This window comes from Lethenteron reissneri, unplaced genomic scaffold (assembly GCF_015708825.2).
Source record: "Lethenteron reissneri isolate LAM-NWPU_2019-01 unplaced genomic scaffold, ASM1570882v1 scaffold_1468, whole genome shotgun sequence".
NCBI classification, from domain to species: domain Eukaryota; kingdom Metazoa; phylum Chordata; class Hyperoartia; order Petromyzontiformes; family Petromyzontidae; genus Lethenteron; species Lethenteron reissneri.
Genome location: NW_026891188.1, coordinates 75,433 through 101,174, shown reverse-complemented (window position 1 = coordinate 101,174; position 25,742 = coordinate 75,433). Strand labels below are relative to the sequence as shown.

The window sequence follows — 25,742 nt, the reverse complement described above, 5'->3', positions numbered from 1 at the left end:
GCCGCACAGGGTCCCGGCCCTTACAAGGACAGCGGGGCTAGGGGTCTCAGGGCCCTATCTCTTCAACTCCGTCTTCGATCTTCAGCTGGTAATAACTCCCCGAGTGTTCTCGCGCGTCCCCCTTTATAGTCCTCCATGCGGACGTCGCTGAGAGCACCCACCCAAGTTGACCAATCACTCAGCGCGCTGCCCACGATCCTGTTTCCCATATCGTGTCTGCGTGCACAAGCACGCACCCAGCGCCGCCCCGTGATCCATCACTGTCGGTGTGCGTCAACACCCCCACACTCGATGTAGCCACGCCCGGCGCGCGCACACACACGCCCCCACCTTGTCGGCGCGCACCGCCACTACATATGTGCCGGAGCAAATGCAAACAAACGGAATTAAATGAACTAAAGTAATGCCTTCACTACAGTAAAGTAATGCCTTCACTATTTAAGGCCACCCCACAGAGACGATCACCCCTCTCTGTACCTGTGTTGCCCGCTTTGTGTATCTTGGTGACATCTGTCTGCTTATATGTCTGTCTATAATTTTTTGCTGGTTAGATTTTATGTCGCTATTTCATTATACCTGATGATGATTGCTTGTGCTGCAATCGAAACGTCGTATGCTATTAATTAATTTATTATTTTTTCTTTATACGTGACTTCACCGAAAGAACCAAAGAATAATTCCTGCAGTCACGAAAGCTCCAAATCTTCTTGTTTCTTTCGGTAAAGTCACGTAGAAGGGAAGTAATAAAATAATAAAAATAAAACATAATAAAACAATTCTCACGACGTTTCGGCTACAACGCAAGCAGCCGTCTTCAGGTGAAGAATGAGACACTACCAAACTAGGAGCTTATATATAAGCTGCATTAGGGGTTGAAGAGCGCCTTAACAAAAAGAATGTGCATGTGAAGAGGGATTTAGCATATTCATGGAAAATGCGTAGGCGTTGGGCGGGGGGGTGTCAAAGTCATATTATGCCCATGCATTATGCAGGATCAGCAGCAACCAAGGGGGGTGCAGGGATTAGCAGTAACAAAGGAAAGGAATGTTAATGATATGTAGCTGCAGTTACTCAACAACCACGTAGAAAACTAAAGTATAAACTACATAAAAAACTAAAGTATAAACTGCATCGCACCATCAGTATACTTACTATACTCTATAATAAGCTGAGTTACTAACAGCAAGTAATACATTACAATTTTACCTCGTAAAAATTCTATAATATGCTTCCATCTAAACCTTATTCTCTTACATCACACGAGCATATACCGTACTATATACTGCCATAGATAAACCCAACATTAAATTATATACTGTATTGCTGTAAACCAACCTATATCTTATACATTTAATATCACACTATGTATTATTCTACACACCCTAATGTGTATCGAAATGGTTTATTACGTCCTTCCAATGATTGCTGAGCCAGAATCCATCTTCTCGGTTAAAGTTGTCTCTGTGTTTGTATATGTGGATCGCCTCATGAACGAATCTCTCATGATAGCCAGATGGCTTGCAGAGAACCTCTGTCTTGGAGAAGTCAATATCATGTGAGCCCACTGAGTTGTAACAGTGATCTGCCACGGCTGAGGTGTTAGTCCTACCGTGTTTCAGGTCAGCTTTATGTTCACGGATGCGGTCCGAGACATGTCGTTTGGTTTCCCCAATGTAACTGCTACCACAGAGGCAACTTAGTTTGTAGACGCCAGGGTACTGTATGTCTGGAACCACATCTTTTACAGACGGTACCAGATCACGGATTTTATGTACTGTGTTGAATCGGACCTGGATCTTGTGTTTAATCAGGATTTTGGAGATCTTTTTTGTGACCCCAGCAATGTAGGGTAAGGTGATGGTCTTGAAAGGCTCCTCAACAGGATCCTTCTTGATGGTTGGAGTGATGGCTTTGCGGATTGTATAGTCGGAGTAACCATTTGCCTTAAGAGCTTGGCGTACGTGTTTGAGTTCACTGGAAATGTGTTCATGGTCGGAGATGCATTGGGCTCTATGATATAGAGTCTTGATGAGGGAATTCTTCTGAGATGGATGGTGGTGGGAATTCCCTCATCAAGACTCTATATCATAGAGCCCAATGCATCTCCGACCATGAACACATTTCCAGTGAACTCAAACACGTACGCCAAGCTCTTAAGGCAAATGGTTACTCCGACTATACAATCCGCAAAGCCATCACTCCAACCATCAAGAAGGATCCTGTTGAGGAGCCTTTCAAGACCATCACCTTACCCTACATTGCTGGGGTCACAAAAAAGATCTCCAAAATCCTGATTAAACACAAGATCCAGGTCCGATTCAACACAGTACATAAAATCCGTGATCTGGTACCGTCTGTAAAAGATGTGGTTCCAGACATACAGTACCCTGGCGTCTACAAACTAAGTTGCCTCTGTGGTAGCAGTTACATTGGGGAAACCAAACGACATGTCTCGGACCGCATCCGTGAACATAAAGCTGACCTGAAACACGGTAGGACTAACACCTCAGCCGTGGCAGATCACTGTTACAACTCAGTGGGCTCACATGATATTGACTTCTCCAAGACAGAGGTTCTCTGCAAGCCATCTGGCTATCATGAGAGATTCGTTCATGAGGCGATCCACATATACAAACACAGAGACAACTTTAACCGAGAAGATGGATTCTGGCTCAGCAATCATTGGAAGGACGTAATAAACCATTTCGATACACATTAGGGTGTGTAGAATAATACATAGTGTGATATTAAATGTATAAGATATAGGTTGGTTTACAGCAATACAGTATATAATTTAATGTTGGGTTTATCTATGGCAGTATATAGTACGGTATATGCTCGTGTGATGTAAGAGAATAAGGTTTAGATGGAAGCATATTATAGAATTTTTACGAGGTAAAATTGTAATGTATTACTTGCTGTTAGTAACTCAGCTTATTATAGAGTATAGTAAGTATACTGATGGTGCGATGCAGTTTATACTTTAGTTTTTTATGTAGTTTATACTTTAGTTTTCTACGTGGTTGTTGAGTAACTGCAGCTACATATCATTAACATTCCTTTCCTTTGTTACTGCTAATCCCTGCACCCCCCTTGGTTGCTGCTGATCCTGCATAATGCATGGGCATAATATGACTTTGACACCCCCCCGCCCAACGCCTACGCATTTTCCATGAATATGCTAAAGCCCTCTTCACATGCACATTCTTTTTGTTAAGGCGCTCTTCAACCCCTAATGCAGCTTATATATAAGCTCCTAGTTTGGTAGTGTCTCATTCTTCACCTGAAGACGGCTGCTTGCGTTGTAGCCGAAACGTCGTGAGAATTGTTTTATTATGTTTTATTTTTATTATTTTATTACTTCCCTTCTACGTGACTTTACCGAAAGAAACAAGAAGATGAATCCCTGCAGTCACGAAAGCTTTAAATCGAAAAATGAAAGCTCCAAAGTTAAGATTTCACTACACTCATTCATTAAACATGGGGCCACTATTTAAAATATTATTAATAATTCCAAGCGTTTGGAGTGGAAACAGAGAAGGAATTATAATTGAATGCGCTTTTTTTCAAAAGTATAACGTACTTCAATGTTGTGGGGCATCTAAGATTTGTATCGTCAGTTTAACCTGTGAAAATAATCACAAAACCCCGCTATCCCAGTCTACTACTGTGTGTATGTACATGCATCTGTACTTCTGTGTATGTCCACCCGTGTGTTTATTCACACTTGTTTATGTGGATATGTACATGCGTGAATGTGTGTGTATGTACAATCATTTGTTTGCACATTTGTTCGTGTAGTAGAACGCAATCCCTTTGTACGTACACTGCTGTGTATGTACACTCGTGTGTGTATGCGCACTTGTATGCATGTGCACCCGTGTGTGTATGTATGAGGCAGTGTGTATGCACATTCGTGTATGTTTCTACAGCGCTGTGTATGTCCACTCGTGTGTGGGTGTGTGTACATGGGGGTGTATATGTGTACTCGTGTATGATTATGTACTGGAACAAATGAGTTTTAATATTGTGTCGTACAAAGAATGTAGGGGCAACGTGGTAGGAATGAGACTCCCCGCTCGTGGTGCTAAATGAATGAAAACAGCGCCACTGAGCAGACAGAGCCCCGCCCCTACAGCTCGTGCGTGTGACGTCATGAGTGTGACGTCATGAGTGTGATCAGCGGACAGCCACGATGCTGCCAGGTGAGGGTGAACTTGTGTGATGGAGATGCTTCGCCTGAAACTCGCCTCCACACGTGTTCGCTATGAAGATTGTAGCAATAAGCGACGATCAGTCATCTTTAACCTATCAGGTCTTTATTGTTCTGCAAGTAAATTAACGTTAAAAAGCGTAGAAACACATGCACACTCGTGTGTGAATGCACACCGCTGTATATACAGTCGTGTTTGGATGCACACTCGTGTGTGTATGTCTACTCGTCCGTGTTTTTTAAAGGAAACATGGTAGCAATAACGTACGATCAGTCATCTTTAAAAACAAATCAGGTCTTTATTAATCTGCAAGAAAACTCACGTTAATACTCGTATCGACATCTTTATTAATACGCATGCTCAAACAGGAAGGAACTAGGCAAATTATTTCCCAATAGGAATTCAACAGTTCAAAGATATTCTTAAAATCAAACGCTACCAATTTAAGCAGTAACTTGCCAATTTTTAAAACCTGATACCACATATAGATTCTCAAAGCAAACGGCAATATATATATATATTTGATCTCAAATTGTATAAAGCGGTATGATTAACTTTGAATATCGGCATGCGGTAAAAGGTTAACCAATTGATATCCTACCACTTTAATAGTTTAGCCTGGCAATTATTCAATAATAAAGGATTTTGGTAAACATTCAAACTTTTTTACATTTTTGTAAAATCGCCTGAAGCTGGTTGTAATCACCAGCAAAACATCATACTCAAATTGTAAATGTTGTGGGTTTACTCTCCAACACACTGGTAAGCTTAAGTAGTCACTAATTGGCACATTTTGTTTCCGCGACAAACCTTACTAATTGGCTGTCAGGTGGTGGTGTGTTAACACATTTATATTTACGCGATCTAACCCAATACACCTTTATGGATATTGGCCACGAAAGCTGATGTGTTAAACCAAATTAATTATACTGTTGTTGGTAAATAGAAAATGTTAGTTGTTTACATTTCCTCAGATACAAGCAGCACGAGACTGACCTGGAGGAGATTTTAGATCCAAATTCACTTTTAATTTCCTCATTTTTTGTTTCACCAGTAATATGGGATGTATTTTGTGAATTTTGGGTTTTCCACCTGCAATTAGAGGCTTGGAAATGTTTACCCTCCACCTCTACAGCATGCCCATGAATTTGTCTATTTTTCTGTGACACAAATGTTCGTTCATCAGGATATAGCTGCTTTGGAACACAGTGCAAGGTAACATTATTAAGCTGTTTTTGTGATAGTGGTTTTTGAGGTGTTTCATACATTTTTGCTTCACCTTTTAGTTCAGAACTAAATTTCAGTGGGTGACTTAATATTTGGCTTTCACATGCATGCTTTTTCGCCTTTTCCTCCGCTTTTTCTTTGGCCTTGCGTGCCTCTTCCTCGGCGATCATTTTCCCAGTGAGTGCTTGCAGCTCCAGCTCACTTGCAGACTGCGTGTGCTGGTGGGAGTGTTCGGGAACGGCGTTACTGCTGCCGTTTGACACATCTGGGAGCCAAATGCCACCTTGATCCACATCCACAGACTGACTTGGCACGGAGATCAAACAGAACACAGTTTCTCCCACAGCTCCTCGCTGATGCATGCCGGTCCGGACTCCAAGCAGGCTACGTGGCATCTGACCACCACTTGCTTCATGTGTCTTGTCACCCTGAAGAATACCCTCCTTTTTATCTGTATGCAACACAGATCTATGTTCACCTGCTGTTTCTTGTATGTGGCCCTTTCTTGAGTGAAATGCATGATCAGCACTTGTTGAGGTACTGTCCGGATATTTTAACTGCATGTACGTTATGTCATCTGAATGCATTTTATGTTTGTTGATTTCATGGTTTGACTGCGAATTTCTCCAAAAATATGAATCCTGATTTAGTACAGGTAACACAAGTGATGGAGGTGGTATTTGCTTTGAGTACAACAATTGTTTGTCTAGGCCTTCTTTTACATGAATGTAGTTTACAGAATTGTTGTCATTTGTAGACTTCCTCACACTGTGACCATTGTCTTGATTTTGGCGCTCAGTTTCCCAGTGTGCCTTGGGGACAATTCGCACCCATGGGTCTGTGAATGGAATGTATTCAACACGAGCTGTTCTAAGTTTTTGTTTGCTTTCACCAGTAGAGTCAATGCTGTTTTCATTGCTTGCATGTTGATTTTGACGAGATGTATTCTCTTTATATTGAGGAATGTAATCTGGTGGTTTGATGTATGTGGGCAGCTGTACATTTTGATATTTCATTTGTGATTCAGGAGGCATAAATCTGTCTGGGGAAAATTCTGCTGATGACTTGTATTGCCCATTTTCATGTGTACTCGTATGACAACACACGTTTTTCAATTGAACTTGTGTTGTTGGTCCCTTGTAGCAATCTTTGCTTCTCATTTGGTACATCTCGTATGTTGGCGGTGGAGGCCTGAATGTTTGAGGTTTTTCAATCTTCTCTGTTGGTAGGGGAGTTGCTTCAAAGTATTGTTTTCCTGTGTACAATATTGCATGTGCATCTGATGTTGCCTGGAGGGAAGTGCTTCCTTTGCCTGGATTCACCAACATGTCCTTGCTGTCCTGACCACACTGACTTGAGGAGTAATACATCCCTGACATGTCCTGGTAGTCACTACAGCAATGGCTTGATACATATTTGGAATTCCCTTTTTCTCTGCTATTCCTGTGCATATTTTTACTTTGATCGGTCAATAACGCGTAGTCTGGATTTATTTTACTTTGTTGCAGCTGTGTAGTCTGTGGTGCAGAGTTCTGAGATAATTCCAGGGTCGGAGGTTCAGCCTTGTATGGTGGAGGCTGTGGGTAGGTGCTGGGGCGTGGGATTGTGTCTGCATTAGCTGGGTAGCCGTGCAATCCAGAGTATTCCGAGGGAAGAGTCGAGTCACGAGACACTGCAGGGTACGGTGGGGGGGTTGCCTCGCGAGACACTGCAGTCTGGTTGAAAGGGCCATGCTGCACTGTGTTGTGTGATGGGGCTTGATCTCGTAACCCTGCAAGGTAGGCAGGCGGAGGGACGTCAACATGAGGCGGTTGGTGGATTGCGTAGTCCAGCAGCACGCTGAAATCCTGCCCACGGCGCCGCCAGTAACTCACGCTTTCATCGGATCCCTCCAATAATGGAAGCTGGTTTTCAAAGTTCCTGCAGAACAAAATAAATATTGTGACCAAATTGCATCAACACTAGAACGCTTTTAGCATTTGTAACTTTCTGCTTTTTCTTTTCAATGAGCCATTGCTTAAATCCTGGGTCAGGGGTAGACATCAATCATGTGCGAGCGTGTGTTTTGTAGAGCATGCTGTTTTGTATTCATTTTTTATACATGTTTTTGAAACATTTAGGACATCTTAAAGAGTTTAACTATTGGAACAATATTTTAAGTGCTGGTGACTAATTAATCATATTCAAAAGGATTACAGTGTCTTTGTGAACGCCTTATACAGTGTATACAGCATCGCATCCCCTTAAGAATTTTACAACACTGTCTTTTAAGCAGTTTCTCTGCCAATTCGTAATCGGATGCAGACCATTCATTGAAAACAACGACGGGCCATTTCAAATCAAGACATGCCCTTTGGCTCAGTCTTTGTATTATATTTGCCATGTCTGTTACAAGGGTGACAACATTTTATTGGTATTTCATGGGTTTGGAAGAAACTTTCAGTATGTGGGGTGGGGGGCATGAACATCAGCATAATAATCCCCAAAACGGAAGCCAAGACCGTGAAGTTGATGTTGCCTTGGTGAAATCCAAACTTCAACATACCATGTCTGAGCTCATATGTCTTCAGGAGTACATCTTTCACATAGCCGGTGTACCACCCTGTTGCCAGTTGATTGTGATTACTTTCTACTCACCCACATAAATGATGAGAGTGTAAAACCAAACCGTGGCCGAATGAGTTGTGGCGTAAAGAACTGCAGTTGTTCCACTGAGTAACTATCCATGGCATAAATGATGCATGCAGCACTTTAAAACGAGACAAAAATAAAATAATGTGCCTGGTACGGCTGCCAGGATGCAACCACAGCAAGCTTACCAGGGATTCTCATTTCGGTCAATTATATTGTATTTTAATTGCACCAACAGTGGGCATTCATATAATCTGCCCACAGGTGTATATCTAGGCATATAACTGCATCGATTAACATTTGAAAATGATTCTTGTGATCAGAGTACTTGCAGAGAATTGTGCACGTAAGAATTAATAGTTTAAAATGTGTGTATATTGTTTGACTGGTCAGCATAAATCCTGCAGCCTATTGATGTGTTAGATAGGGGTGTTCAAGCATCACGTAAAGGTATCTATGTGGTGTTTGGAAATCTTAACTCCTGGTTTATTGCCAGAAAGGGTGAAACCTATTCTATTTAAGTATTAATAGTCGACGTAATGCACTCTTGTCACATTCTATGCATAAGCCAGTGTTTTTTTATAGGCATACAGTAAGTACTGTATAAGCAGCATATATGCATACATATACATTTGTGTAATCTGTTCGTTTCTCAAAGGAAATTATGTTACAGCTGTTCAAACAGAGTACAAGCACATTTCATTTCAGGCAAATGACACAGCAGTCAAAGAAAGGAAATGATGTCTAAAAATGCTGAACTTTTTTGACGGTGCGTTTTTCTCCAGCGAGCTCCTCACCTTATGGTCACAGGGGGGCTTTGGGGCTGCATTTGCCCCTCTTCATAGTTCGCCTTTTCACTTACGAGCTCTGCCCTTTCCCTGGAGGGCTCGGCCCTTGCGGGGTGCTCTTGTAGTGGCAGGCTGGAGTGACGTGTGGCGCGGGGAGCGGGCGGTGCGTCGTGCCACACATCCTGGCCAGGAAACCCCTGCTCCAGCCCTGACCGGGGCGGCTCCATCCGGAGTGGAGGCTGTGTGCTGCTGCTGCTGCCGGATGTCGGCCTCCTGCCCGACCTGAAGCCATGGGAAGCCAGCAGGTCGGCAACGCTGTACATATTCTTCAGTAGCCGGCGGTTTTGTTCAAGGCCACTGTCCTTCACTGCGCGCACACTCCCACTCTCCGCTTCCTGCTGAACGGTTATTCAGGATGAGAGTGCCTGATTTGCAACAACAACAAAACATATTTAATTATTCTTGTAATTGTTTTCGGAATAAAGTACTTCACGAAAATGAATGTACCACAACAAGAAATGGAGTTGAAAATATATTTCATAGTCTAAATACAAAGTAATTTAAACACGTGGCATAATACCAGCAAGCTAAGCAATTACATGAATCGGGATCATCTCTACATTGTCTAAATACCCTCTAAGTGAACCAAGTATGGAAATTAATGTAATGGAAATGGATGATAAAGACACGTGCCTTTTTTATCCCCACTCTTATCTGTGCCATCTCGTACCGCTTAAAAGTATATTTTTCAAGAGTTAAAGAAACATTGTATTCAAAGATCATTTTAAAACTCTTGTTTTTATCAAACTTAACTCCTCCTTTGCCATTATCTTAGCTCTACGCACATTTCATGGTGCACATTTCTCTGTAAATACTTTTTGACAGCAATGTGAATTTAAATGAAAGGTTCATCTGGAGAAAGGTTCACTCTGGCAAGCGTTCCCATTGTGCAAACACATGGACATTCCACACTGCCGATTTTTTTTCGTTTGAAAAATACTTAAGGTGGTGCCGTCCCACGCTGCAGACCCAGATTTAAAGAGCAATCTGGCCCAAGATTGCTGGGGTTTTTTCACCAACACAAGTCTGTAAATATGGGCAAACATTTTAATTACGGTATGTGCCGAGAATGCAGCCATGGCTTAAATCCCACTCCTCGTGCCATTAATTTCTTCAGACCCAGTGTGTGAATGTGTACAACAAATAGGACTGTGTTCAATTGCCAGCAGCCTTCCTCAGGCTGCACCTGTACCAACTGGGGGAACTGCTTTCACCCGAGAGCCGTGACCTGCTATGCTGAGAATTTGATACATCTGGAGATTGGGGAAAGATGGAGGTTGGTATGGTTTAGTCATTACTACACCCATGATGCAATTTCAAAGCATTCCCGTAGAAGGAATTAGAAGCAAGGCCAATCATCTGGTTTTCATGTGCATGGTGGAAAATGTACAAAAAAGTCCTCTAAAAGCTATTCGTACTTTACGCACAAATGTAAGATATTCTAAAACGCTAGCTTTTTTCAGGAAGCAGATTAAAAAGGTGGGTAATTAAATTACAGTACTACATGAAGTGTTATTTGGCGGTAAATCCATCAATGAATATACATTTTAGAATTCCCTTGTCATCCGTTTTTGCTTCGGTGCCAATATAAATGTAAACTAATCAGACACAGGTGCATAATGGTACTCATACGTGAACTTCAAAGTCACAGTGGCAGGTGCAACTCTGAACCAGGTGTGGCACTGCAACAAAGTACTGGATGATTTACTGCAACACTCATTCAATAAACAGCATTGGTAAAGAAGCTCTCCTAACCGCTCATGGCCATTTGCATCGTTGGAGAGTTGTATTTAAGTCAAGGAAATCCAAACAGCAGTTTTTAGATGTGTTGTTGCTGCCCTTGTATTACGTTCATAAAATAATTTGGTAGGACATAAAGACAAACTGTACAGTTGTCTGCCTTAAGGCTTTAACACAGGATATGAGACATCGTGTCTCTGGACCTTGCAGTGTACCTCAAGGGTGGGGTATGACATAGTTGTTGGGAGTATTTGGCCGAGATGACCTCAAACACCCACATTTAATACTTGTGCCATTATTGCAATGCGGAAAGACACACCTAAACTTTGAATCATGTTTTAAAAAGTACTCTGGAGTAAAATCATTAATGTCGACATCTTAGTCTGTGAAAAGTCTGCCTTTGTTTCATTGTCAGACGGGATATTGTTCTCACACAATAGGCCATTGTAGATTGTACAAAATCAGTATATTCGTGCCTGAGAGTAAACTTATGAGCATACACACACCAATGTAAAGCTATGTGGTAGGCAAACTTACGTGCCAAAGTGTGCGTCTTTGTGGGCTCTTAACTTTGTTTGCATTTGGGTGAGTGTGTGTCTCTTGATTATTCACCCAGCACACCATTACCTCATTCCTGCGGAGGGAGCTGGTAGGAACGTCGGGTTGCTCGCTCAATGGCCTGCAGGGTCAACGGCGGCGTGGTGTATTCCGCAAATATGCCCGACTGTGAGGGCGTGCACAAGCCGGCGTGAGTAGGTGAAACGTTGAGTTTTATAAGGGCACCACGGGGTGACCAGCCCCTCCCCACCCAGCCCCACCCCTCCCATTTCTGGATGCACGACGGACGGACGGACGGACACAATAATCCCCTGTGGGCTGGTGGAACCAGGAGGTTTCTAGCGGTGACATTAATGCTGCGTCACTCCACCAAGTAACGAATGGAGGATCAACCGACACAGCCGAGGCGCTCCCCGTGTCTCTCCCTCTCCCCGTGGCGGCGGCGTGGATTTACCTCCTGCCCCCCCCCCCCCCCGCAGTGCCCCCCTCCACTCGTTCAGAGTGAACAGCGGCACGCGGCGCTGAGCGCCTGTGACCCACAGACACCGACTCGCGGTGCCGCGTCCAGAGTGAACACCGCCATGCTGTTGACAAGCCTCACCTCGTGGTGGTTGTTGTTGTGGTTGTTGTTGTGGTTGTTGTTGTTGTTGTTGTGGGCAGGTCGCTTCTGAGAACGAGAGCGGTACAGCAGCTCAAGCGGGCTTGGCCTGGTAACAAACACGAAGAACAAAAACTGCGTTAATATCTACAGTGAACCAAAGTTACAGAGTAGCGAGCCGCGTGAAGACAAATTTATCTTGAGCGAGAGAATTAAACTTGAACGCCATCAGGCGAGGGCAGGAGGCAAGGCCCCGCGGGGCAAAGTTCCAATCTGGACATCGATTCCAACACTCGCTGCTACTCAGTTGACATCCCTGAGAGAGAGAAACAGCCACAACAACCACCACAACAACCACAATAACAACCACGACGATGAGAATTTCTCACCTCGGATTTCAGTAAGCACGGAGCAGCGGCAGCAACTTCCTGTTACCTCGTGACGTCACGCGGCAGCAGCAGGTGACATGACGTCACTGTCGGGTTACAAGCCACGCTCCTCCCACAACGAGCGACCCGCAACTGAATAAATTATGTTAATGAGGCGGCCCACGCGTCGAGGGATGGGGGCGGGGCTGCTGAACCCGTCGCAACAGGCGAGTGGCGGTTGGAGTTGGCGGTTTGTTGACGTCACCGAAGACCAATCAAGGAGCTCGCTTGGCTTGGACGGGTGTGGGGGGGGTGGGGGGGGGGCATGGAGGGTGGAGGGGGCAGGGGAGGGGCAGGGGGCAGGTGGGGGGTGGGGGGGCATGGAGGGTGGAGGGGGCAGGGGAGGGGGGTAGGGGGGCAGGGGAGCGGTGGGGGGTGGGGGGGGTTTGTGGGGGGGGGCATGGAGGTGGTGGGGGCAGGGGGGGGGCAGGGGGCAGGTGGGGGGTGGGGGGTTGTGGGGGGGGGGGCATGGAGGGTGGAGGGGGCAGGGGAGGGGGCAGGGGGGGGTGGAGGGGTTGTGGGGGGGGGCATGGAGGGTGGTGGGGGCAGGGGAGGGGGCAGGGGGCAGGGGGGGGTGGGGGGTGTGGGGGGGGGGGCATGGAGGGTGGAGGGGGCAGGGGAGGGGGCAGGTGGGGGGTGGGGGGTTGTGGGGGGGGGGCATGGAGGGTGGAGGGGGCAGGGGAGCGGGGGGGGTGGGGGGGTTTGTGGGGGGGGCATGGAGGGTGGTGGGGGCAGGGGAGGGGGCAGGGGGCAGGTGGGGGGTGGGGGGTTGTGGGGGGGGGGCATGGAGGGTGGAGGGGGCAGGGGAGGGGGCAGGGGGCAGGTGGGGGGTGGGGGGTTGTGGGGGGGGGGCATGGAGGGTGGAGGGGGCAGGGGAGCGGTGGGGGGTGGGGGGGTTTGTGGGGGGGGGCATGGAGGGTGGTGGGGGCAGGGGAGGGGGCAGGGGGCAGGTGGGGGGTGGGGGGTTGTGGGGGGGGGGCATGGAGGGTGGAGGGGGCAGGGGAGGGGGCAGGGGGCAGGTGGGGGGTGGGGGGTTGTGGGGGGGGGGGCATGGAGGGTGGAGGGGGCAGGGGAGGGGGCAGGTGGGGGGTGGGGGGGTTAAAATGCGTCAGACCCGACAGTGCAAGTGGGTGACGTCACCTGCCCCTGCAGTGCGCGCGCTGCGCGTGTCGCCTTGCACAGCTGCTGCTGCTGTTGCTCCGTGTTTGGGGCCGTCCATAAATGACGTCACGCGATTTTGGACGATTTTAGACCCCCCCCCCCCTTCGTCACACGACGTCACAAAAAGTCAGACCCCCCCCCTCAAATATGACGTCACAAAGCTCTGCCCCACCCCCCCAAACAAACAAACAAACCCCACGCTTCAAATCGCTTTAGACTATGGTCATTGTAGTGCGTGTTTAATGTGGCGCTGCACTCTGATGTTGTAGGGGAAAATATTTAAAGTTTCTCAAACACCCCCCCCCCCTCGTCACACATCGTCACAAATGTCTGACCCCCCCCAGGTGCGTGACGTCATTTAAAAGTCCATACTCAGTGGACTTTTATTGTAATATGCTAATTTCATATTATTTTCAAAAGGCATGTAACGATTCGATGATTGTATCAAGCCAAGGCTAAAGTCATTTTGTTCATTTCTCCCAAGCCAATGTGTCCTGTTGACCAAACCCCGTCTGCTGTCAGTTTTTTTTTCTTTGCTAAGTTTTGGATGGGGGGCCAGAAACGTCTATATTTTGACTTGCTTCGGCATCACCGTTATACAGCATTAACATTTGTTTCATTGACAACAAACTTACTGAAACACCTCTTCACACTCCGCGTCAGTCTTCTCAGTGTGTTTGATTGAGATGTATGAGTGTCAAGGGAGCCAATCAAGCCGCTGCTTGTCACTGCTACTTGCTGAGGTAAGGAGTGTTAAGGGCAAAGGTCAATATGTAAGATCTACATTGTTGGGGGCCGCCTGCACTTGCCCCTACAGCCCTGCTAGAGGCTACCTGGGGGAGCTTTGTCTGTGTGTGTATCATAGGCGGTGCTACTCGCTACCAGCAGCACTTGCCCCTACATCCTCCTAGAGGCTACCTGGGGGAGCTTTGTCTGTGTGTGTATCATAGGCGGTGATACTCGCTACTAGCAGCACTTGCCCCTACCGCCCTGCTAGAGGCTACCTGGGGGAGCTTTGTCTGTGTGTGTATCATAGGCGGTGCTACTCGCTACTAGCAGCACTTGCCCCTACCGCCCTGCTAGAGGCTACCTGGAGGAGCTTTGTCTATGTGTGTATCATAGGCGGTGCTACTCGCTACTAGCAGCACTTGCCCCTACAGCCTCCTAGAGGCTACCTGGGGGAGCTTTGTCTGTGTGTTGGGCGTGTCCTTTTTCAGGACCACCGCCTGAAACGTCGCCCTGCATCAGCGGCCGATGTCATCACGCCCACATCACGTGGTCTGTCATCTCTTAATTGATCCAATTAAGAGTGTCACGGACAGACAAAGCTCCCCCAGGTAGCCTCTAGCAGGGCTGTTGGGGCAAGTGCTGTTAGCGGGTACCTATATCACGGGTACACGCCCGACCGCCTTTGTCTCCCCAGTGGTGATGTTCCCCTTCCAACATCACCACCACCAGCACCACCACCAGCACCACCACCAGCACCACCAGCACCACCCGCTCGTGACGAGTCGTTGTCAAAGTTGTGCAATCTTGAGGCTGTGGGAAACCAGACCAGCCCGCCCGCAACATCCTTCACTACACCGGCAAAGCTCCCCCGTGTAGCCTCCACACACTTTGTGGGGGCAAGTGCTGCTAAACACACACACATAGACACACTCGCCCACCCCCCCCCACTCACCCCCCCCCCACTCACCCCCCCCACTCACTCACCCCCCCCCACTCACCCACCCCCCCCACTCACCCCCCCCCACTCACCCCCCCCCACTCACCCCCCCCCACTCACCACCCCCCCCCCACTCACCCCCCCCACTCACCACCCCCCCCCACTCACCCCCCCCCACTCACCCCCCCCACTCACCCCCCCCACTCACCCACCCCCCCCACTCACCCCCCCCCCACTCACCCCCCCCACTCACCCCCCCCCACTCACCACCCCCCCCACTCACCCCCCCCCCACTCACCACCCCCCCCCCACTCACCCCCCCCACTCACCTCCCCCACTCACTCACCCCCCCCCACTCACCCCCCCCACTCAACCCCCCCACTCAACCCCCCCACTCACCCCCCCCCACTCATCCCCCCCCACTCACTCACCCCCCCCCCCACTCACCCACCCCCCCCACTCACCCCCCCCACTCACCCCCCCCCCACTCACCCCCCCCACTCACCCCCCCCCACTCACCCCCCCCCACTCACCCCCCCCCCACTCACCCCCCCCACTCACCCCCCCCCACTCATCCCCCCCACTCACCCCCCCCCACCCACCCCCCCCCGCACTCACCCCCCCCGCACTCACCTCCCCCCCCTCACTCACATGCTAGTAGAAATCGATTTTTGGAATCGAATCCCATAGACTTACATGAAGGAGGTAACGACTTAGTGATCTAATTGCGGAATCGATTGATATCAGGAGAATCGACTCCAATGGCCTTGTATGGGGGAATCGACTCGGTAACTTTTATGATGAATCGACTCGCGGCTTCTGTGTCCTCAGGTGACCCCCCTATTCACCATTCAGTCGGCACGCACAGCGCACGGGGGCGACGTTGGGCACACTTCACCGCGCTGGTCACGTGAGTGGCGTGGCGCCGACTAGAAACGAACTAAATGAGATGACAAAGCGTGCGTGGTGGTCGTGGTGGTGGTGGTGTGGGGGTGGTGGTGGTGTGGGTAGTGGTGGTGTGGGGGTGGTGGTGTGGGGGTGGTGGTGTGGGGGGGGGGTGGTGGTGGCCGTGGTGGTGTGGGGGTGGTGGTGTGGGGGGGTGGTGGTGGCCGTGGGGGTGGTGGCCGTGGGGGTGGTGGCCGTGGTGGTGGGGGTGGTGGTGGTGGTGTGGGGTGGTGGTGGTGTGGGGGTGGTGGTGGTGTGGTGGTGGTGGTGTGGGGGTGGTGGTGGTGTGGGGGTGGTGGTGTGGGGGTGGTGGTGGTGTGGGGGTGGTGGTGTGGGGGTGGTGGTGGTGTGGGGGTGGTGGTGTGGGGGTGGTGGTGGTGGTGGTGGGGGGGGTGGTGGTGGTGGGGGGGGTGGTGGTGGTGTGGTGTTGGTGGTGTGGGGGTGGTGGTGGTGGTGTGGTGGTGGTGGGGGGGGGGTGGTGGTGGGGTGGTGGTGGTGTGGTGGTGGTGGTGTGGGGGTGGTGGTGGTGTGGGGGTGGTGGTGTGGGGGTGGTGGTGGTGGTGTGGGGTGGCGGTGGTGTGGAGGTGGTGGTGTGGGGGTGGTGGTGGTGTGGTGGTGGTGGGGTGGTGGTGGTGGTGGTAGTGGTGTGGGGTGGTGGTGTCGTGGTGGTGTGGGGGTGGTGGTGTGGGGGTGGTGGTGGTGGGGTGGTGGTGGTGGTGGTAGTGGTGTGGGGGGTGGTGGTGGGGGGTGGTGGTGGTGGTGTCGTGGTGGTGGGGGTGGTGGTGTGGGGGTGGGGGTGGTGGTGTGGGGGTGGTGGTGGTGTGGTGGTGGTGATGATGGGAATGATGGTGGTGATGATGGTGATGATGATGGTGGTGATGATGGTGATGGTGATGATGGTGGTGATGGTGGTGATGATGGTGATGATGGTGATGATTATGGTGATGGTGGTGGTGGTGAAGATGGTGGTGATGATGACGGTGGCGGTTATAGTGATGATTATGATGGTGGTTGTTGCAGTGATGGTGGTGGTAATCAGGGTGCCAATGCTGTAATTCTCACCTGGTCGGTTGATGGTGTAGTGGTGATGATGAGTTGTGATGGTGAGTAGTGATGGTGAGTGGTGATGGTGGTGGTGATGATGATGATGATGGTGGTGATGATGATGATAGTAATGGTAATGATGATGATAGTGATGGTGATGATGGTGATGATGATAGTGATGGTGACGATGATGATGATAGTGATGATGATGATAGTGATGGTGACGATGATGATGATAGTAATGGTAATGATGATGATAATGATGGTGATGATGATGATGATAGTGATGGTGATGATAGTGATGGTGACGATGATGATGATAGTGATGATGATGATAGTGATGGTGATGATGATGATGATAGTGATGGTGATGATAGTGATGGTCACGATGATGATGATAGTGATGGTGATGATAGTGATGATGATGATAGTGATGGTGATGATGATGATAGTGATGGTGATGATAGTGATGGTGACGATGATGATGATAGTGATGGTGATGATGATGGTTCCCTCCTCCTCCCACTCGCTCCAGACAGGCTGCGCTGGCGACGTGGAGAAGGTGCGAGGGAGCCGTTCTCCATCCCCGACTGCGTTCATTTCCGTCCGCTTCTCTCTCTCTCTCGCTGCGTTTTGGACGAGAACATTTTGTCGAAGAAAGAAAGAGAGGCATTAGAAGGAGACTAAACCCTGCGTACCAACAGCAACGGAAGAAACCGGGAAGCGATACCAACACCCGCAGCACGCCGCAACCATGGACTACGGACACCACCGCCACCACCACCGCCGCCGTTCCACTGTGACCCTCGCCACCTTCCTCGTGGCGTCTGTAGCAAAGGTGAGGCGATGGATGTTGATTGGCAGATATTGTTGAATGTTATACTAATAGGGTTTTTCCCCTTTTTTCTGGCAACAAAACTGACACCTTTTGCAAGGAATCATGCTCACATTAACCACTATACTTGCAGTCAAATGCAAACAATAAACAATTCTCTGGTAATGTATGCATTGTCTTTGAAACTGATTGGTCCACACCAGAGACAGCTTTCTTTAGAGCCTCGTCTCATATGGTGTTCGACCAGATGACGCCAAGTATTGTGGTTAATGTAAGCATGATTCCTTGCAAAAGGTGTCAGTTTTGTTGCCAGAAAAAAGGGGAAAAACCCTATTAGTATAAGTTGGTACTGGCAAAGGAGGTCCCATGATGAGGTTGTTGAATGTTGTTGCGTTGTGCGTATCACCGCCTGCTCTCGCCGTTCGCTTGAACGGTGGCTTTGCGTTAGCGCCACACCACACGGGGCTGAAGCATTCACAGCCACATCGCCGATCGCGCCGCACTTCTGATTTGAGCGCACGAGGGTTTTGCTGCCATGATCTTACGGCGTGTACCGGACATGCGTGTAACACGCGTGTCCATTGATGTTTTGATGTTGGCGGGAAGATGTTGGAGGAGGCTTGGGGGGGGGGGATACACTTGTTCCTTCTCTGTGTCAATTCGAGTGGAGACGGTGGCAGGGGGGGGGGTTAGCGCGTAGTGGAGTCATCACCCCGAGCTCGCCTCTGCAGCATCATCACTCGCCTGCTGCTGCTGCTGTGTCAGCACGCGGCACGAGAAGCTCACAGGGTGGGGGGGGGGGCTCGTTGCGTATCACTCTGTCAACTGAGATGGATGAGTCGAGCGTTGCAACGCAAAACACCGCGATCGCTGATGGCAAAAAATCAACGCGTTGTTTTTTTCGGTAAAGTCACGTAGGTGAAAAATTACAATAAATTCAATCACGACGTTTCGGGTGCAACACAAGCGTCCTTCTTCAGGCGGGGACAACGCAGCGAAAGCACTACTGCTGAAGTGTGTCGACAAAACCAAAGAGTATGAATTCTTGCAGTCACGAAAACGTCACTTCGAGAAGCAAAAAATATCATCGGAGCTGATATTTTAACGCTCGATATTTACCCGCCCACCCCATCATCATCATCATCTCCCCTCCACCGGAACGCTGTTAAGAGGGGTGGCGTGCATGGAGTAGGCGAGATCGATTGGCGTAAGGCACTACCACTAGAGTACAATAGCGAGCGTGCGTTATTGCACCCTTTAGTCATAGAATCCTGGGAACCTGTTAAAGGGCGACGTTAGGCGAGATCAATAACCGCGATTCCGGCATTCCCGATTGTAAGCACCGGGTCTTATAAACACGACGTAGTCAGCGTTGCCTACGCTGCTAATTATGAACACATTCCTGCGGAGGGAGCTGGTAGGAACACGTTGGGTTGCTCGGTCTATGGCCTGCAGGGTCAACGGCGGCGTGGTGTATTCCACAAATATGGCCGACTGTGAGGGCGGGCACAAGCCGGCGTGAGTAGGTTAAACGTTGAGTTTTATAAGGGCACCACGGGGTGACCAGCCCCTCCCCACCCAGTCCCACCCATCCCACCCTCCCCACCCAGCCCCACCCCTCCCCTACCCAGCCCCTCCCCACCCTCCCTACCCAGCCCCACCCAGCCCCTCTCCACCCAGCCCCTCCCTCCCCACCCAGCCCCTCACTGCATGACGGACGGACACAATAATCCCCTGTGGGCTGGTGGAACCAGTCGGTTCCTACCAGTTATATAATAACTGATGTATTTCGATTTAAAGCTTCCGTGACTGCAGGGATTCATCTTCTTGGTTCTTTCGGTAAAGTCACGTAGAAGGGCAATAATAAAATAATAAAAATAAAACATCATAAAATAATTCTCACGACGTTTCGGCCACAACGCAAGCAGCCGTCCTCAGGTGAAGAAGAGGTCTGTCGGGAAGACAGCGTCTGAATGAAACACCCCAGGCTTGGGGCGTATATTTAAGCTGGGTTGGAGGGGGAAGAGCGCCTTGACAAAAGAATTTGCATATCAATAGGAATTTAGCTTATTTATGGGAAATGCAGATATGGGATTAGTACTATTTGTGAAATGCGTAAGAGGTGGGCGGGGGGTTTCAAAGTCATATTATGCCCGTGCATTATGCAGGATTAGCAGCATCAAAGGGAGGGGATAGGAGTAGCATTAATAAAGGGAAGGAATGTTAATAGTATGTAGCTGCAGTAACTAAACAACCACCTAAACAACTAAAGTATAAACTACATAGTATCATCAGTATACTAAATATACTCTACAATAAGCTGAGCTACTAACAGCAAGTAATACATTACAATTCTATGTTGCAAAAAATATAATATGCTTCCAGCTAAACTTTTTTCTCTTACATCACACAGGTCTGCCCTGTACTATATACTGCCATAGACAAACCCAACATTAAATTACATACTGTATTGCTATACACCACCCTATACCTTCGACTATACATTGTAATATTACACTATGTATTATTCTACCCACCCTACTGTATATCCACTATACAATTACGATACTATATATTACCTTATACATTGTATTAAGCATTACAAATTTGAGACTGACGCCATCCAGACTGCAACTCTACGCCCGACCTTATGGAAGAGGTACGTAGATGACACTTTTGTCATCTGGCCACATGGCCGGCCTGCTCTAGACCAATTCCTCGACCAATCAGTTTCAAGGACAATCCATTATATATTATCAGAGTGTGTTTTTTGTTTGCATTCTGACCACAAGTATTGTGGTTAATGCAGTGACATGATTCCTTGTAAAAGGTTTCAGTTTGGTGATTTAACATCTTAACACAGCTGGTTTTGTTGCCAGAAAAAAGAGGAAAACATTCCCATATTTTGGTACTGGCAAAGGAGGTCCCATGAACCTGGGGGATGTTTTTACAAGACAATCCTTTCGCCCACGCGTCCGCCTTTGTCTCTCCGCCCCCTCTCTCTATCTCCATCCTCTCATTGTGCCCGTTTGAGATGGCGCTGTGCACGGGACACGTCGAGTTCCAACTCGTGTCGCTCGTCAACGCGCACGGGGAACTCCACAGCGGGGAATGTTGCGCTGGCGAGAGGCCCCGGGCCGGCGCGGCTTGCCCGCAGCAGTGCCGCACGTCCGTGTTGCTGTGCCTGCGGCAGTACCAGCAGGCGTCGAGCCTGCTCGGCAAGAGCGGCCCCTGCGTGCTGGGCAACGGCTCGACCCCCGTGATCGGAGGGAATAACTTCACGTTGCTCGGCAACGTCAGGGACGAGCGCGCGGGGCGAATCTCCATCCCCTTCAAGTTCGCGTGGCCGGTGAGTCCGCGCGCGTGCGATCGTGCGCACGTGTTGTTGGTGTTGTTGTTGTTCTGCACGCGTTTCGACTGGGGCCACGCGTGAGCTGTTTGTTGCGACGTGATCTTCGAAGGAGGCCGGTCACAGTTTCGGCCTTCGTAGGTGCGCGTGGACAGATCGACTCGGCCTTGAACGAGTCCACGGTGCCGCGTGTAAACGTCAGCGCGTGGGGGAGACAAAGGCGGTCCAGCGTAGTTACTGGCCTTAATAGGTTCTCGCCGACAGCACTGGCCCCAAACAGCCGATGTAAGATGCACGGGGATAAGATGTCCGTGCGTGTTAACTGGGCCATGCGTAAGCACTGCACCTGGTGTGCGATGTCATCACCGGTGAGACAAAGGCGGCCGGGCATTGTCCCAGCCTTCACAGGTGATTAAGAACAAACATTTACCCCCGGCAGTCTGTGTCGCCCACACGGATGAGTCTTGTGTGTTAACAGCAGTGGCGTATCTCTGAACCGGTCCGGACCACCCTTAGGTCGACTCAGCCTTAAATGAGAATAGCATTTCATGTCAGTTGCACTCGCCGTTCGGGCAAACGCAATCAGCGTTTGACAATCCACGGGGCCCGTGTGTTCGTGTGTGTGGGGCTTGGGGGTAGCGGCCGCACAGCGGCCAATCATTCGTGACATCGCAGCCGGTCCAGGACCTCGCCTGGGTCTGCTCGGCCATAAACGAATGCGTGGCGCGGTGTGTAAATATCGTCATCGGCAGTGGGGAGACAAAGTCGGCTGGGCGTGGTGCCTGCTGGCTGACACCTTGCCCAAGCTGTGTGATGCACACCACGCTTCACGAGTTACGAAAGTTGTGAGTCTTTGGGCATTATACCCTGACTACTACCCCCCCCCGCCGCCACCGCGATAGGAAGGGGGGGCGGTGTGATGCATTGCCTCGACTCTCCACCTCCCTACTCCACCACCCCATACTGGATAAGAGCTTCGCAGCTCATCGGATTTCTCCCCCCCCCCCCCCAGGCGAAATAAAGATGGGGACTCGCTTGGGGATGAGTCGCACTGAAGGAGCGAACAGTTTTGTCCACCTCCTTAAACCACCACCCCAGCACCAGCACCCCCCTCTCCATCAGAATCAATAATGAACCCACGACTCCCATCCATCATCCTCTTTGCGAGCACGCTCGACTCACAGGCGCGGTGGCGGCGCAGCTGTCAGCGCAGTAACGCTGCCCCCGATGGAACAACCGCTTTGGGCTGTTGCATTTGAGAGCCTCGTTATGGCAGCGGTGTTGCCAGCAAAAGGAACCGCGGCTAAAAACAAAATGGGGGGCCTTCTGTTTTTAGCCACGGTTCCTTTTGCGACCGACCAAAAAAAACGAGAATCAACGTCTTGACAGGCCGGCGTTGTCCCGTGCGGTCTCTTCGTGCGCATTTTGCACAGCGAGGCCGATCGCGACACGCGACCGTGCGGCGACGCTCACGATGATGCTTTGACGAATGCGATACAGGCGTGGCGTGGTGTTGCATTCACGTCGTTAGCGCTACGCCGCGGCAGGAACCCGGCGAGCCGAGTTCCATTCCCGTCTGCGGCGAACACCGGTGGCGGTTATCTGAACCGGTCCCGGGTCCTACCCTAGGTCGACTTGGCTTCAAATGCGCACCTGGCGCGGTGTGCAAACATCGTCACCGCCGGGGAGACAAAGGCGGGTGGCCACCCAACCCTCGCGTGTGCCGTGCCGGCCTTCGCGGAGAGCGCCAGGCCCCCACCGGTCTGTTGAGGCTATACGTCGGGGGGGGGGGGAGGGGGGGGGGCCTTTGTGTTTGTGGAGCGCAGCGGACGTCTCTCTCGTGCGTCGCGGGGTGTGTGCGAGCTCCAGCGTCTCACTAGACGGCGCACCGTGTCGTCATCGTCATCGTCATCGTCGTCGTCATCGTCATCGTGATCATCGGCAGCCGTGCACGATCCCCAGCTGGATCAAAAGCCTCGCCGAGCCGTTCCCGTCTTTCGCGATTCCGTGGTGTCATAGCGCACCTGAGGGAGGAAGGGGGTCGTTCATTCATTCATTCCCTTCTCCATTTTGGAAATCGGCACCGGTGCGTTGCGCCTCTGCGCAGCGAGTGTTTCCAGGGTATCACCACTCCTTGTGGCCAGGGTACTGATGCCGAATCTACTACAATATGCACTGCAGCTGTGTGTGTGTGTCTCGTATCCATTCTGTTTCTTTTTACCACTTCTGACGCCAGATGTAGTGAATTCTCAGTGAGACAGACGACGTAGTTGAGGCACACTCGTTTATATAACCAAAGGCGATAACAACACTTAAAGGGGTAATGGCCCCTTCACCCGTACTCAATGGGAAACACCCCTAGCACTATCCCCTGACTGTCCTATTCCCAGTCCTCCACTAAGAGTGCTAGGGGAGGCTATCTGATCCGGCCCTGGTCAAGCACGGATCCCGGCACCCAGCTAACCAGGCCGTGCTCTTACAAGAGCATCGGTCCTGGAGCTCTTGGGGCCGCGCCACTGGCTTGCCCAGCTCGGCCCTGGCAAGGACAGCGAGCCAGGGGAGTCCCAGGGCCTATTCTGCCAGTCTTCAGTCTTCTCTGGTAAGCTTCTAGCACACTGGCCCCGAGCCCTCTGGCTCCCCGCCTTTTATAGGAATCCTCTCCGAGGGGTGGGGCTATGGGGGATCACAGAGCCCCCATGGCCCCCCCCAGGATTAACCGATGCGGACGTGGGTGTAGACACCCGCGTGTGGGTGCAGACACCCTTGTGTTTCTGTCCGCCTTGCTCCCCGTAACAACCCCTACATATCAATCGGCAGGCCGCATGCGGTTGGATAAAGCGTGGCTCTAATACCATCTCTACCCAAGACGTCTGTCCCGCATGGAAGAGTAAGGCCCTAACACCGTCCAGAGCGGTTCATCAGTGCCACAGAGGCCCTCCCCGTCAGCTCCGTTTTAAACTGTACCTTGACATGGCAATGCCGGGGCGGGAGGTCCTCACTCGAGCGCGTGTGTTTTGTCTTTGCTCTCGTCTTGCAGAGGGAGTACGTGCTGATCCTGGAGGTGGTCGACAATGACGCCCATGCTGCTGCTGCTACTGCTGCTGCTACTGCTGCTGCTGCAGGTGAATGCACGGTGCCAACATCCACCAGCGCGCGCCGGGGCGCTCGCTCTGCGCTCGGTGTGCCGCCCGCGTTACCTTGAAATCGTCGGAGCGTGCACGCGTTAGGGTCAACATGCCCCCGCCACGTGGACATTAGCATTTTAATAGCGTCTTTGAGTACTCTTTGGTCCTTTCGGTAAAGTCACGTAGGTAGAAAAATATAATAAAATAACAAATAATATATCACGACGTTTCGATGGCAACACAAGCGGTCGTCCTCAGGCGAAAAAAATTAAATCCAGCAGTTGAACTGCTGAACCAGGAAGAACACGGCGAGAGGGCTGTTACAACAAGAAGTCTGAGTTGGAAAGGAATTGCATCGCCGCATGCAAGCACGTCAGTTGTGTTAATGGGGGAGATTATGGAAAGAGAGATTAGGGAGAGATTCGCATGAAATGAGCTTCCATCACCGCATAAGAGTATCGTCCCTGCATATGCGCACAACAGCAGTGTTAATGGGAGATTAGCACTGTGTTGATGGGAGAGATTCGGCAGAGAGATTAGGGGGATTAGCAAGTGAATGTCATGTCTATGTGTAACACAAGCTGCGGTGCTTCCAACTGCGCTGTGAGAGGCAAGCGCGTCCACGCAAGGGAACCACCGCAACGGTGGTCGCGCCAGTGAGACACACAGCCCATCACACAGCAGCCAGAACCATCGATACATCGAGACTAAGGGAGCAGAGGGGGCCATGTTAGTGAGACCCCAGCCCATTAATGCGGAGGCACCCAACAGGGCAATGCAACTCAGAGAGTTGGAGATAACAGCCAAACGGCAGGGACGATTGGAAGCACCACAGCAAGTGACGACTTTGCTTGGTTAATAACGTCCTTCCAATGATTGCTCAGCTTATACCCATCCTCTCGGTTGAAATTGTCTCCGTGTTTATAAATCTGGATACATATTTTATGGTAACCCGAAGGTTTGCAGAGTACCTTGGTCTCGTAAAAAACAATATCGTGCGAGCCCACTGCATTATAACAATGATCAGCCACGGCAGAGGTATTGGTTCTGCCGTGTTTCAAATCTGCCTGGTGTTCGCGAACACGGTCCGAGACATGTTGTTTCGTTTCCCCAATGTAACTGGTGCCGCAGACACAACATAGTTTGTAGACACCAAGGGTATTGCATGTCAGGAATGACATCCTTCACAGATGGGATAAAATCACGGATTTTGTGTACTGTATTGGAAATCTTTTTGGTAACACCTGCTATGTATGGCAAGGTGATGGTTTTGATTGGGTCCTCAGATGGTTGTCTCCCCATGGTTGGGGATACAGCTTTGCGGATTGTGCGGTCTGAGTATCCATTCACCTTGAGGGCTTGGTGTACGTGCT

General features: G+C 50.2%; 2 protein-coding genes across 4 annotated transcripts in view; one reads left to right on the top strand and one right to left on the bottom strand.

Moving 5' to 3' along the window:
• Window positions 1–4,373: 4,373 nt before the first annotated feature.
• On the bottom strand, window positions 4,374–12,236 carry LOC133362408 (uncharacterized). Of its 3 annotated transcripts, XM_061581348.1 has the most exons (4): window positions 12,206–12,236; window positions 11,820–11,925; window positions 8,870–9,285; window positions 4,374–7,361 (listed from the first exon to the last, which is right to left on the bottom strand). In XM_061581348.1, exons 3-4 carry the CDS (start codon window positions 9,181–9,183, stop codon window positions 5,135–5,137), a joined length of 2,541 nt encoding a protein of 846 aa, XP_061437332.1. In that variant the 5' UTR covers window positions 9,184–9,285; window positions 11,820–11,925; window positions 12,206–12,236; the 3' UTR covers window positions 4,374–5,134. The 3 variants fall into 3 exon arrangements, with proteins under 3 accessions (XP_061437332.1, XP_061437333.1, XP_061437334.1); XM_061581349.1 differs by lacking the exons at window positions 11,820–11,925; window positions 12,206–12,236 and adding an exon at window positions 11,288–11,330; XM_061581350.1 differs by lacking the exons at window positions 11,820–11,925; window positions 12,206–12,236 and having other exon boundaries at window positions 4,374–7,212; window positions 7,316–7,361; window positions 8,870–9,367.
• A 1,674-nt stretch (window positions 12,237–13,910) lies between these two features.
• LOC133362407 (protein jagged-1b-like) overlaps window positions 13,911–25,742 on the top strand; it is a 37,286-nt gene continuing 25,454 nt past the window's right edge. The window contains exons 1-5 of the mRNA XM_061581346.1: window positions 13,911–14,148; window positions 15,903–15,981; window positions 17,596–17,898; window positions 20,930–21,244; window positions 24,282–24,342. Coding sequence (XP_061437330.1) covers window positions 17,815–17,898; window positions 20,930–21,244; window positions 24,282–24,342 — 460 coding nt within the window. The 5' untranslated portion in view covers window positions 13,911–14,148; window positions 15,903–15,981; window positions 17,596–17,814. The remainder of the gene's footprint in view (window positions 14,149–15,902; window positions 15,982–17,595; window positions 17,899–20,929; window positions 21,245–24,281; window positions 24,343–25,742) is intronic.